At 46.3% G+C, this 14,388-nt stretch overlaps 1 protein-coding gene across 1 annotated transcript in view; it reads right to left on the bottom strand.

The window, feature by feature from the left end:
* Nucleotides 1-906: 906 nt before the first annotated feature.
* The window catches only part of lrrc75a (leucine rich repeat containing 75A), a 122,370-nt gene continuing 108,888 nt past the window's right edge, over nucleotides 907-14,388 (bottom strand). Inside the window, exon 5 of the mRNA XM_041196906.1 lies at nucleotides 907-2,825. Coding sequence (XP_041052840.1) covers nucleotides 2,222-2,825 — 604 coding nt within the window. The 3' untranslated portion in view covers nucleotides 907-2,221. The remainder of the gene's footprint in view (nucleotides 2,826-14,388) is intronic.

Raw genomic sequence — 14,388 nt, forward strand, 5'->3', positions numbered from 1 at the left:
AGAGTTAGGTTTCAAGGAACGTCTTAACGGAGGAGAGAGGTAGAGAGACGGAAAGGATTAGGGAGGGAATTCCAGAGCTTAGGGCACCAGTGTAGGTCAGCAGAAAAATGAATGATGGGTGAGCAGAACTTGGTAAGACTTAGGACCAGGCAGCAGAAATCCAGATAGGTTTTTGGCAGAAACCAGAGAGTAGAATAAAGGAGTCCAGCCAGGAGTGAGTTGGAATAACCAAGTCTGGAGGTAACGAAGGCACAAATGAGGGTTTCAGCAGATGAGCTGAGATGGGGTGGAGTCAGGCAATGTTATGCCTGGTCTTAAGATGGTCTTAGTGATGGCACAGATATGTGGTCAGAAGTTCATCTTGGGATCAAACAGGACACCAAGGTTGCAAACAGACTGCCTCAAGCTCAAATTGTCACTAGGTAGAGGGATCAAGTCAGTAGCTGGGGAATGGATTTTGGAGTGGGCCCAGAAAACAATGGCTTCAGTCTTCCTTGTATTTAACTGAAGAAAATATTTACCCATCCAGTACTGGATGTTGGATAAGCAGTCTGATAATTTAGCAACAGTGGAGGAGTTGAGAGAGGTGGAGGAGAGCTGGGTGTCATCATCATACATGTGAAAACTAACACTGTGCCTTTGGATGATATCCAAAGGGCAACATGTAGATGAGAAACAGGAGAGGGCCAAGGGTAGATCATTAGGGACACCAGAGGTAACAGTGCAGGAGCAGGAAGGGAAGCCATTGCAAGTGATTCACTGGCTATGATTAGATAGATAAGAACAGAACCAGGTGAGAGCAATCCCACCCAGCTGGACGATGGTGGAGAGGTGTTGGAGGAGGATGGTGTGGTGACTGTGTCAAAGGCTGCAGTCAGGTCAAGAAGGACGAGCAGGGAAAGTTTACCTTTGTAACAGTCACATAGAATGTCATTTGTGACTTTGATAAGAGTTATTTCAGTACAGTGAGAGGGTGGAAACCTGATTGGATGGATTCAAAAATTGAGTTGTGGGAAAGATGGGCACAGGTTCGGGAGGTGGCAACATGTTCAAGGGCTTGGGAGAGGAAAAGTTGTTTAGAGATGGGCTGGTAGTTTACAAGTACAATGGGGGTCAAGGATTGTCTTTTTTTGTGTGGTATTTGAAAAGAAAGGGAATAGTACCCGAGGAGATGGAACCATTTATAATTATCAGCTATCATTAAAATGAAAGAACATTTCTTCCCACTGAGAGGTCTTGACTGATGAAGCAGACATTTAATGGTATAAGTACCAATTGTGTTGAAGGATTCAAGAGGGATAGATTGGTGTTGTGCCACTTATCCGAAGCATAGGAATTTAGGATAAAGGAACAATGAATGGAGTGAAATGAGGACACTCGGGGGAGTAGGATTAACATGGTACTGAGTGAGAGATTTATCCAACAGGACAGTCCTTTTCTAATATTGCAACTTATTCTCAGGGGCAAGAGTTTGGGAGGCTGCAACTGGCCTCAGTCCCCTGGTGCCGGAAGGGAACATGAGCCAGGATTCCTGCTCCTGTTCACCAAGCTGGTGATCCCAGAAGGACCTCACTCTGTTGGTCAGGCCAGGACTAGGTTTACTCAGAGGATCTATGTCAGTTGTGAGATAACAGTTTATATGGCCATTAATTCACTGTCCCTGCAGCAGGAAGAAGAAAGGGGCAGAGAGGCTCAAGACGGGCTGGTGGGGACATCTCCGTCACAGAGGGTCTAAAGTTCTATTAGCTGATCTCTCTGTAGCCTGACTACCTCCCAGAGTGACTGAGACTCACCATTTCCGGGATCAGGATAAAAGGTACCCATTGGCTGAGAGCCACTGAGTGTCTCTTCCCCCACTACCCACCAACCCCCAAGCCTCCTTGGTTGATTCTGTCCCAGTGACTGTTCATTCAGTCTCAGAGTTATGATGGTTACAGAGAGTGACTGGAAAGGAAGGCAAGTATTGTTTAAAGAAAAAGAAACAGAAATATGCAGATCCTTAATTGAAGAGCAGTAACTAACTGAAAGCAGGTTCTGCACGAGTTTCTGGGTAAGAAAGCCTTTCCGAGCATGCTGGCTTCACCTTGGACTCATAAACCTGATCAATGCTTCTCCTTTCTGACACTTTCCACCTAACCTGACAGTTCAGTACTTCATGGTCTTTTCTGATGTGTCTTGCCAATCCTGCCAATGAAACCACCCCAAGTCCATGCCACATGTGTCAGGTCTGATTGGCCAGAGAATCATCCTCAAGTTCAACAGTCTCTTCACCCTCCAAACTGTCACACACCATGGCCGCACTGGCATGGAGCTGAAGGTGAGGCATCACACCCTGTGTTGTCGCCATTCTGTCACCTGAGCTCTCACATGGGTCAGTCTCAGGGTTCTCTGGGTCACTGCCTTGACCCTCCCCGAACTCCAAGATGGTGGGCAGGTTCCCGTGCTTGGGGCTTCGCCTCCGGAGGTTGACCAGGAAGGGTTGAGGCAACGAGTAGATATCGACATTATTACCTAGGTCGATCCAGGCAATACTGGGGAACTTCTCCAGGTCCTTCAGTGTTTCTGTTAGCTCCCTCAGTATGCTCCTTGTTAGCTTGTTCCCATTCAAGGACAGGGTGTTGAGATGCGGGAGGGAACTAAGGGTGGGCAGTAGGTGCAGGAAACCTTCGTCCGTCAGTTCAGTGAAACACAACTCCACACTGCTGATCAGCTCTTGATTCTGCTGCAAGTACACAGCCGCTCGTTCAATATCCTTGGATGTCAGCGCAATTCCAGATAAATCCATGGTCTCATTTGTCGGGCTTCCAGACAGGGCAGCTTTCAGACTGGAAGGAAAATAAATGATTGACAATCAGAAAATATGAGTTGACCAGGGCAACCTGTTTAAGGAGCAAATGGCCAGGCAGATGGATTAGATGAAAACTACTGGGAAAATATTGGGCTATGTGCTATAAAGAAACAGCACAAATCCATACATTTAATCTCCCTGCACAGTCCCAAGGTGCTTCACAGGAGTGTGAACAAAAACCAATACTAACCCAAAGAAGCAGACACATTGAAACTATCCTTTAAACACTACTCCACTCCCCTAATCACGACCTCAACCCCTAAACTCCATATACTATACCCCCTTGGCATTCAAACATGCATCTTTCCCAATGTGGGGGTGGTCACTGAAAAGTGATATTCTCTGATTTATTTTGCCCTCCTTAGCTGGTGGCACTGAGACCATCTCAGTAGCTTTGGAGAGTATACAAGGACAGAGCAAGTCCAGCTGACCCATTGAAGGACGTTCATTCTATCCTGGAAAGCAGGGCTCAGACTCAAGGAGCAGGTGAAGACTTGAATCAGATTGAAATGGGAACTGCAATATTAGGCAGGAAAAAAGTCAGACAAAAAGAGATTTATTAGATGGGGCAGTAAGCAAGGACTGACTGGTTATCGCCACTGATGGGACTGGGTCCTGTTCTCTTCCACCCTTTTCTTACTCCAATATTTTCCTGAGATATTGATTAATCTGACAGGGTGGGGGAGGGGTGCAACCAATCAGCTAACTTCCCAAGGATGACCATTTGTTCAGATAGGCTGTTCCAATGCTGTTCAATGGATTTGTTCTTTAATGTTTGTTTCGTTTGAAAGTGTGCAATGTGTATTTCTGTCACTTAAACATGGCCTGACTCACACATCCAAACCCGAGACACTAACAGCATTGGTAGGAGCTTTTCTCTGTGGGAATAAACCCTGGGATTGGACGATTAATGCACAAGAAAACAATTGCTTCTCAGTTGAAGCTATTTTGAGAGTTGAGTTGATGATCCAGAGCTGACAGCTGGAGATGAAGCAAACGGCCATTCAGGGGGTGAGGGGGTCACTGATCAGCCAGTTCTGTGACACAACAAACAGTGACTCAGACAGACTGAGCACAGTGCAGCTGCACTGCCAACTGCAAGTGTGTCCCATCTGTCAACTGATTATCCTCTCTCCCAGAACTGCCCATAAAGAAGATTTTATCTCAGTATCTCACACGGTGAAGGGAAAAATATTTTAATGTCACGACACACAAGATGCTAATCACCAAATGACAAGAAGTCTTTGGAACCATCAACTCCACTCCTTCCACAGCCCCTGAAAACCCTATCCTGTTGTGGAGTTGATTCATCCACTGTCAGCTGTGGCTCAGTGGGTACCACTGTCACCTCTTGAGCAGGAAGGTCATGGATTCAAGCCCACCTCAGAGATTTGAGCATTAATCTAGGTTTACGCTCCCAGTTCCAGTACTGAAGGAGTGCTGCACTGTTACAGGTGCCATATTTCAGATAAGACATTAAACCGAGGCCGTACTTGCCCTTGCAGGGGAACATAAAACTCCCATGAGACTTTTCAAAGAACCGGTGAGTTCTCCCTGGGGCCAAAATGTATTCCCAGCCAACATCAAACAGATTATCTGTTCATTATCACACTGTTCTTTGTGGGATTTTGCTGTGCATGAATTGGCTGCCACATTTCCTACATCACAACAGTGACTATGCTCTAAAAAGTACTTAATTGGTCGTAAAGTGCTTTGGGATGTCATAGGGTTGTGAAAGGTGCTATAGAAATGCAAGTCTGTCTCTTTTTACTGTTTAATCTCCTGAGAGAAAGCCCTGTGTCAACAAAATCCAGAATATTTTTTGTTTCTGTCTCCTCCAATACTAGCACAGCCCTGTTAAACTCCTGATGACATTTCCTGAAGATCAAGGTAATGGGGTGGGAGGGTTGGTGCCGGTATCAATGGAAGCTTATCCCAGGATGAGAAGTCACAGGAGAGACCGGGATGGAGAATTAGGGAACAGATGGTGACTGGATCCTCTAGTATTTCAACACTAACTTCAAAACTTGAGCGAACACATGCAGTGAAATAAAGTAACTTCACTTCTATACTAATTGGAATTCACCACAGTCTGAATCTACAGTCCTTCTGATGACTCACAGTCCCTTTTGGCCCAAATCCAGATCAGTAATATGATTATGTTTCTGCTGTAGCAAGAGGGAGTCCCATTTTGCTCTGATTGTCCGTTAACAGATGATGCCTGTTTGTGAGGGTACAGTGATCAGCCAGACAGTTCCACTGACTTGAAAACACTCTGTGCCCTTTGCAACTTTAAGAACACACAAATATTTCCAGATTCTGGAAAAATGGGATAATAAACAGCCTTTGAACTTTCTCACATTAGCGGGAAACTCCGAGTCCACATTTAATGCTGAGTTGCAGCGTTTGGGACTGGTAGGTTTGTGTGTGCTGCTGATTTTCTCCCCTTCCACGGAAAGGCTTTGCCAGCACCTGCTATTAAGACTGATATGTATTCAAGTTGATATGGTAATATAAGGGCTGCCTTTATTTCAGGCTCTCTGGAACACTTGGTAAAATATGAACCTTGTTGAGCCCATTCTGTGGGCTCAAAATGGGTGTGATAGCAGGGCAGAGACTCAAGTTTAATCTGTATATGAATTTGACCATTGCTAAATTGCTCAGGATTTGTTTTGGATGTCCCTGGTGAGTGCCTGAAATTAGCCTTTCAGTCACAGACCCTGATGTGCAAAATCTGACTTTCTCTCCTCAAGCAGCCCAGCATGTCGTCCTTAGGGACCACAGCAGACTGCATACAAAAGCCAAAAACTTTGAGATCTTTTAGTATTTTGTGGGGATGAGGGGGAGAGGGGAGCATGGGGTGGGTGGAGGAGACTGGGTGGGGAGAGGGGGAGACCAGTGAGCAGGGAGTGCAAATCTGACCTTGTTGTGCAGTCAGCAGCGCAGCCCATAATAACCCTAAGCAAAGTAGTCAGATCCCCAGAGCAGCCGATGTTAATGATGAGAAATTATTGCGTCTGAGCAGACCAATCAGCCAGTGAGCTGGTTCCCATGGCAACAAATGCACCTCTCATGTATAAGCTGAATTTCTGAGGTTTCTCCCTCCTCATCATTGCTGGAAATATAAACACTGCAAAAAACAGGCTCCGAAACCCTACCCCAACACCCATCTCAACCCTCCCCACAAAACCCACACCCAATCCTCCCCACAACACCCACACCCAACCCACCAACCTCCCCAGACCTCACACCACCACCCAAGAACACACATCCAAGTCCCCCTCACCCCACCCCCATCCCAACACCAAATCCCCAGCCACACAATATTGCCAAGCTCAAAGCCCACCCCCCCACACACTCCACCTCTCAAACCTCGAAACACTCCTACACACCCCAAACCCCATCCTTCCTGACACCCTATCTCTGAAGTGCTCATTGCATCAGTCTAATCACAGGAGATCTTCAGCCTTCATCACTCCAACATATTACCAGATCATTGTCATATTGCTGTCTGTGGGATCTTGCTGTGCATAGTTGGCAGCTGCATTTCCTACCTTATAACTGAGACTATACTTCTAAAGTATTTTTGGGACGTTCTAAGGTTGTGAGTTCTATCGTTCTCTGTTTTGCTGTCTCTCTTTCTCTTCCTCACTCCCTCTCCTGCATTGTAAAGCCCTTGAGAACCCAACTGTTTGACCTTTCTGGTTAGCCTGGTCACCCCCCAACATTCCTCCCTTTCCTGATGCTGCCCCCTTACCCCCCCACCCCCGCTTCCCCACTTCCCCACAGCCCCTTTGGTGCTGGGGGTAGGTACAACTGAGTCCTCATCCTGTCTTGCACGCATTGCCACCTCACTTCAACTGTCATACACCAAGAACACACAACAACCACCATGTTTCAGGAAATGCTGAAGTAACAGGCAATTAACAGCACAAGTAGCATTCACAGGACAGGAGGAGGCTACTTGGTCTTTGAAAGAGTTTTGAAATTAATCTCACTGCCCTGCTCTTTCCCCATAGCCCTGCAAGTTTCTACTTTTTCAAGAATTTATGCAATTCTCTTTTGAAAGTTACAGAACAACAAGAGATAAATTTCATTTCACAGCTCTCTGTGAGTCATTCATTTCACACTTCATTATTAAAAAAAATCTCTCCTCTCCCTTGTTAGACTTCAGAGGCCTCAGTTCTGCTCATTAGCCCCATGTTAACCCTTTCTGCCTGGCACCTTGAAAAAGCTTGGCAATGCTCTCTCCATATTGGCAAATGAAACAATTTTAAACAGGGAAAGAGAGGCCACAGGCAGGATGTAGACAAACAATTAAACGTAGCAGGACAAATTGAACAAGCATTAACAAAGCATATAAGATCCTGGGCTTTATAAAAGAGGTGCAAAGAGTACAAGCAAGGAAATTACATTAACCTTTTTATGCAGCAAGTTGTTGTGATCTGGAATGCACTGACTGAAAGGACGGTGGAAGCAGATTCAATAGTAACTTTCAAAAGGGAAGAGGATAAATACTTGGAGGAAAAACATTTGAGGGCCATGGGAAAAAAGAAAGGGAATGGGACTAATTCGATAGTTCTTTCAGAGCCACACAGTCATGATGAGCCAAATGGCCTCCTTTTGCATGATAAAATTCTAATTCTATTAGTTTTGTGCTGCCATCACCTTCAGATCAAAGAGTATTCACAAGCCCCTCTCCAGCCCTGTACCCCACAGACCCTGAGCCCCTCTCCCAACCTGTACCACAAACAGTGAGTATCTCTCCCACCCTGTACACCACATTTTCTGATCCTTTCTCCCACCTTGAATCCCATATACCCTGAGGCCCTCTCCCACCTTGTACCACCAAGCTCAGGGGCCAGATCCAACATGTTGCATTTTTTCATCCAGCCCACAAGGAGGTTTCAAAATCCGGGCCCACAACTCCTGTGTGCTGCACTCTGGGCCAGCTGCCGCCATGTTCTGATACCTGAGCCTCAGCCACAGTCACCAGAGGCCCATCCTGTGGGGAGAGAGCTAGGCCTAAGACCGAGGAGCAGGAGTGTGGGGCAGGGATAGGAGTTGCTGGCTGCTCATTGGGTAGTGAAGTCTGAGTAACCGGGACGGGGAAGAAAGGGAGCAGGTCACACAGCTCCATCAGCGACTCAAGCTACCTCCCAGCTCTATTGGTGTCCCAGGACAGGCGCTCAGTCCCTGCAGGCTAAGGAAGAGGCACATGCTCCAGGCCAAGGTTTATATTTCCCACCCTGTACCCCACAGACTCTGAGCCCCTCTCTCACACCCTGTACCCCACAGAAACCCAGCCTCTCTCCCACACCATGTACATGACAGACCCTGAGCCACTCTCCCACACCTTGTACCCCAGAGATTCTGAGCCCCTCTCCCACCCTGTACCACAGAGACCCTGAGCCCCTCTCCCAACCTGTACCTCACAGACCCTGAGCCCCTTTCCCACCCTGTTCCCCACAGACCCTGAGCCCCTATTCCACCTTGTACCACTCAGACCCCGAGCCCCTCTCCCACCCTGTACCACGCAGACCCCGAGCCCCTTTCCCACCCCGTACCACACAGACCTGGAGCCCCTCTCCCACCCTGTACCACAGACCCTGAGCCCCTGTCGCACACCCTGTACCCCTCTCCCACCCTGTACCCCGCAGAAACTCAGCCTCTCTCCCACACCCTGTACCCCACAGACTCTGAGACCCTCTCCCATCCTGTACCCCATGGACCCTGAGTCCATCTCCCACACCCTGTACCCCACAGACTCTGACCGTCTCACATGCCCTGTACCCCACAGACACTGAGCCCCTCTCCCACCCTGTACCACACAGACGCTGAGACGCTCTCCCACCCTGTACCCCACAGACCCTGAGCCCCTCTCCCACCTTGTACCCCACAGATATTGAGCCCCTGTCACAGACCCTGAGCCCCTCTCCCACCTGTACCACACAGACCCCGAGCCCCTCTCTCACCCTGTACCCCACAGACCCCAAGCCCCTCTCCCAACGTGTACCACAGATATTGAACCCCTCTCCCACCCTGTTTCACACAGACCCTGAGCCCCTCTCCCACCCTGTACCCCACAGACCCCAAGCCCCTTTCCCACCCTGTACCACAGATAATGAACCCCTCTCCCACCCTGTTTCACACAGACCCTGAGCCCCTCTCCCACCCTGTACCCCACAGACCCACAAGAGATTTTATTCTTTCTTCTTGTGTGGGACACCAGTTAGGGAAAGTCATCCAGGGTTTCTGCTTCTGCATCCGGGGTGGATTTTCTGAGTATGAGCCCCACAGTCTGAGCCTTGCATGTCAGGAACGAGTGCCGTGAGACTCAAGTTGCTCTCCAGCTGTTAAATCGAATGAACCATTAATCCTCAGGAAAGCAACTTGTGAGTTTTTGACAGAGTCACAGACTAACAGGCTGTCGTTCTGCAATTGCATGGAGTGATAAGGGGTGACAGGTTGACAGGTTTTTGGTGATTGTCTGAAGCTGGTGGTGTTTCCATACCTGCTGCCCTTGGTCTTTTTACATGGTGAGGTGGTGGGTTTGGAAGGGGAAGAAGCCTTTGGTGAGTGGCTGTGCATTCGCTGATATGATCCCAAGTTTGAGAAATTCAGTTATAAAGAGGAATTACTGAGGGAGGAGGGAAAGAGGGCTGGGTTCAAGTTAGCATACCTTGGGGAAGGAGTTTAAGGGCGATTCCTCAAAACTGCCAAAGGGGGTTCAGCAAGATTCTTCTCACAATGTAATATATTTGAAGTGAGGGAGGGACATGTTTACACTTCAAGGTATCTATGCAACACAAGGTAAAACAACTGGGTTAAGATTCCCCAAATGCATTTCGTGTGGGACCCCAGAGTCCCCAGATAGAGCAGATCAGGGTGTCAACCCACCAGCTGCAGTCTGGATCTGAACCCATGATGTAAGAAGATGTGATTGAAGCCTTTCAATCCTGCTCCCTCCCCCAGTTCCTGGGTAGTGATTTAACAAAGACCTACTTTCATTCAAATCCATTGTAAATGTTTTGGTGATTATGGAAGGATTGGGGGATGTCAGTCTGTGCACCAACTGCACCTCTGTGGAGTTAATTCATCATTCAAATTGCTCTGAGTAATGCAGCCACATACACACACCAGTGAGCAATGCTGGCAATGAGCTCTGTTAGGCTATAGCAGCCTTCTAATCAGCTACAGTAGCAATGAGGCCATGTCTAACAGAGATGTACCAGCAAAGCTCCTCTGCTTCACTCATACCTGTATGGACTCAGCTCCCTTAATCATCTTCAGACCTTAGAATTCAATTCCTTGTAAATTCAGACTTTCTTTCAAGAAAGTGATTTTTTATTTCTCCAATAGAGATTTAAGGCGTGTTGGAGGAGCTTAGAGGGTTTTTAAAGATTTGTTTTTAGGATGTGGGTGTTGCAGGCAAGGTTAGTATTTATTGCCCATCCCTAGTTGCCCTTGAGAAGGTGGCGGTGAGCTACCTTCTTGAACTGCTGCAGTCCATGTGGTGTAGGTACACCCACAGTGCTGTTAGGAAGGGAGTTCCAGGATTTTGACCCAGCAACAGTGAAGGAACGGCGATATATTTCCAAGTCAGGATGGTGTGAGGCTTGGAGGCGAACTTGCAGGTGGTAGTGTTACCAGGGTCCCACACCACTCACACAGGGTATTTACACCACCATCCCTCACGCCATGGTCCCAACTCTGCCTTCCCAGGGGTACAATGCTGTCCCAACACTCTTACCCCGGGTTCCAACAATGACTCTCCGCCACCCCCCACCCCTCCACCCCCCCTTCCCCCCCCAAAAACACTACCACCAGGTACTGACATCTTTGCCCCCATCCATGGCCTCCTGATACTGCCCTGCCAACCCCCAGGGAGCCGATGGATTTTAAAATGTTAATTTCACCACAGAAGCTGATTGAATTGGCACGTCAGCAGAAACCTTCAGGATCAGTGCCCAAAATGTTTCTCCCCTGAGTCACAGGCTCTCCCATTTACAGCAAATCCCAGTCAGGAGACAGCCTGGTCTGAGCCCAGTGTTTGTACTGATTCATTGGGCACAATGCTGCTAAAGCAGATTTGTCTATAGGAACTCCTAATCCCTTGGCATTAATCAACACGAGAAAATATCCCTCTTTAAACAAACACCAGAAACAGCCAAGTTTATAAAACATCTCATCACATCCCAGGAACAACTCAAACATTGAATTACATCGCCTGTACAGCATAGAAACAAGCCGTTCGGTCCATACGGTCCGTGCTGGTATTTATACTTCATAAAAGACAGGAAGCTTGGAAAAGGTGTTGGGGTAGCTCTGTTAAATAGAAACATAGCAAATAGGACTAGGAGTAGGTCATTCGGCCCTTCAAGCCTGCTCCACCATTCAATATGATCATGGTTGATCCACTATCTCAACCCATACTCCTGCTCTCTCCCCCATACCCCTGATGCCTTTAGAGCCTAGAACTCTATCTATTTCCTCCTTAAATATATTCAGTGGCTTGGCTTCCACAGCCTCTGTGGTAGAGAATTCCACAGGTTCACCACCCTCTGAGTGAAGAAGTTTCTCCTCATCTCAGTCTTATATGACCTACCCCATATCCTGAGATTGTGACCCCTTGTTCTAGAACCCCCAGCCAGAGGAAACACATCCAGTCTGTCCAGCCCTGTCAGAATTTTATACCTTTCATTGAGATCCCCTCTCATTCTTCTAAACTCCAGTGAACACAGGCCTAGTCGACCCAATCTCTCCTCATATGACAATCCTGCCATCCCAGGAATCAGTCTGATGAACCTTTGCTTCACCGCCTTCATTAATGTTAATTAAGCATGTCATTATTTTAGTACTGAGAGATAACCTTAGCTTGAAAGAGCAAGATGCAAAATCCGTTTGGGTAGAGATAAGAAATAGGGCAGAATTTTTCACTCAGCGTGCGCCCAAAATGCTTGAGCGTGAATTAAAGTGTGATGACGTCAGGCAAGCATTCTGATGTCATCGTGTACTCACGCGATATTTTGGTTAGTAGGCGTGTGCGAGAGTCAGCACAGACAATTAAGATGCCTATTAAAGCCATTAACGTATTAACAAACCATGATTTTTCGCTGCCTGTCCAACGTTATGGTTGGTGGGTGGGCGAATCAGCCAGGCAGCCTTTGCCTTTTTGAGGAAACCTCATCCAAAGACGGGATGAGGTTTCCGATATTAATTAAAAACAAATAAAAATGTTTGCACAGAATTTTCTTCTGGTATATGTTCTGATGATTGATTCTGATGCGTGGCATTTTTTCCCCGCTTTTACAATTTTTATTTCTGGCATTTAAATTCTTCAGCTCCCTGAGGCAGCTCTCTGCCTTCAGGGTTGCTTTCTGTTTCCCCATGCCTGCGCTGACTTCAGCGCTCATCCTCCTCCCAACTCCACCCCAGCAGCGCTGAGCCTTTCAGCGCGCCTTTCATGCTAGCTTCATAGAGTGTATTAGGGAGAATTTCTTAGAGCAGTAGGTTCTAGATTCAACCAGGGAACAGGCAATTCTAGACCTAGTAATGTGCAATGAAACAGGATTAATCAATAACCTCATGGTAAAGCAGCCTCAGGGCGACAGCGATCATAACATGATAGATATTCACATTCAATTTGAAGGGGAGAAGTGTGAGTCTAAGACTAGTGTTTTAAACATAAATAAAGGTAACTATAAGGGCATGAAGGCTGAGCTAGCTAAAGTGAACTGGGAAACTGGGTTAAAAGTTAGGACAGTAGAGAATGCAATGGCAGACATTTAAGAAGATACTTAATAACTGTCTGCAAAGATTTATCCCAGTGAGAAAGAAAGACTCTTTGAGAAGAGTGCATCATCCCTGGCTGAATGAGGAAGTTAAAGATAGTATTGAATTGAAACAAAACACAATACAAATCTGCAAAGATTAGTGTTAGATTGGTCAGATTTTAAGCGCTAACGAAGAAAGACTAAAACAAATATAAAAACATATAGTAAGAGTTTCTACAAGTGCTTAACTGGTAAAGCTAATGTTGGTCCTCTAGAACTGATAATGGAAAACAAGGAGATGGCGGAGGCATTGAACAGGTATTTTGTTTCTGTCTTCACTGTAGAAGACTTAGAAAACTTCCCAAAGATACTTGAAAATCAAGAGGTGAAAGGGAGGGAGAAACTTAAAACAATCACAATCACTAGGGGAAAGGTGCTGGGAAAATAATTAGATTTGGATGTTGACAAGTAGCCAGGACCGCATGGCCTGCATCCTAGGGCCTTAAAAGAAGTGGCTGCAGAGATAGTAGAGGCATTGGCTAAAATCTTCCAAAATTCCTTAGATTCTGGAAGGGTCCCAGCGGATTGGAAAATAGCAAACGTAATAAGTTTGTACAAGAAAGGAGGGAGGCAGAAAGGCAGGAAGCTACAGGCTAGTTAGCCTAACATCTCTCATAGGAAAAGTGCTAGAATGCATTATTAAGGAGGTTGTAACAGTATACTTAGAAAATCATAAATGTATCAGGCAGAGTCAACATGGTTTTGTGAAAGGGAAATTGTGTTTAAATGATTTTTTTGAGCTCTTTGAGGAAGTAACAAGCAAGGTGGATAAAGTGGAACCTGTAGATGTGACGTGCTGGGATTTCCAAAAGGCATCTGATAAATTATCACATAAAATGTCACTACACATGATAAGAGCACATGATGTAGAGGATAACATTAGCATGGATAAAGGATTGGTTAGTTAACAGGAAGCGGAGAGTACAAATAAATGGATTTTATTCAGATTAGTAAACTGTAATTACTTGAGTGCCACAGGGATCAGTGCTGCGGATTCAACTATTTATTACCTATATCAGACTTCGATAAAGGGACTGAATGTATAGTAGCTAAATTTGCCGATAACATCAAGATAGGTAGGAGAGTAAGTTGTAAAGAGGAGGTAAAGAATCTGCAAAGGCATATAGACAGGTTAAGTGAGTGAGCAAAATTTGGCAGATGGAAGATAATGTGGGAAAATGTGAACTTGTCCACTTTGGCAGGATGAATAGAAAAGCAGTACACTATCTAAACGGAGAGAGATTGCAGAACTCTGCAGTACAGAGGAATCTGGGTTTCCTGGTACATGAATCACAAAACGTTAGTATGCAGGTACAGCCAGTGATTAGGAAGGCAACTGGAATGTTGGCATTTATTGCAAGGGGAATGGAATATAAAAATAGGGGAGTTTTACTGGAGCTGTACAGAGCCTTGGTAAGACCACATCTGGAGTATTGTGTACAGTTTTGGTCTTCTTATTTGAAAAAAAGATATGACTGCATTAGAAGAAGTTCAGAGAAGGTTCACCCAACTCATTGCTGAGATGAGGGGCTAACCTTATGAAGAAAGGTTGAACAGGTTGGGCCTATACCCATTGGAGTTTAGAAGAATGAGAGGCGATCTTATTGAAACATAGAAGATCCTGAGAGGATTTGATAGGATGGATACCGGGAGGGTGTTTCCTCTTGAGGGGGAGACTAGAACTCGAGGACACAGTTTAAGAAT

The sequence above is a fragment of the Carcharodon carcharias genome, chromosome 10 (genome assembly GCF_017639515.1).
Source record: "Carcharodon carcharias isolate sCarCar2 chromosome 10, sCarCar2.pri, whole genome shotgun sequence".
Lineage (NCBI taxonomy): Eukaryota > Metazoa > Chordata > Chondrichthyes > Lamniformes > Lamnidae > Carcharodon > Carcharodon carcharias.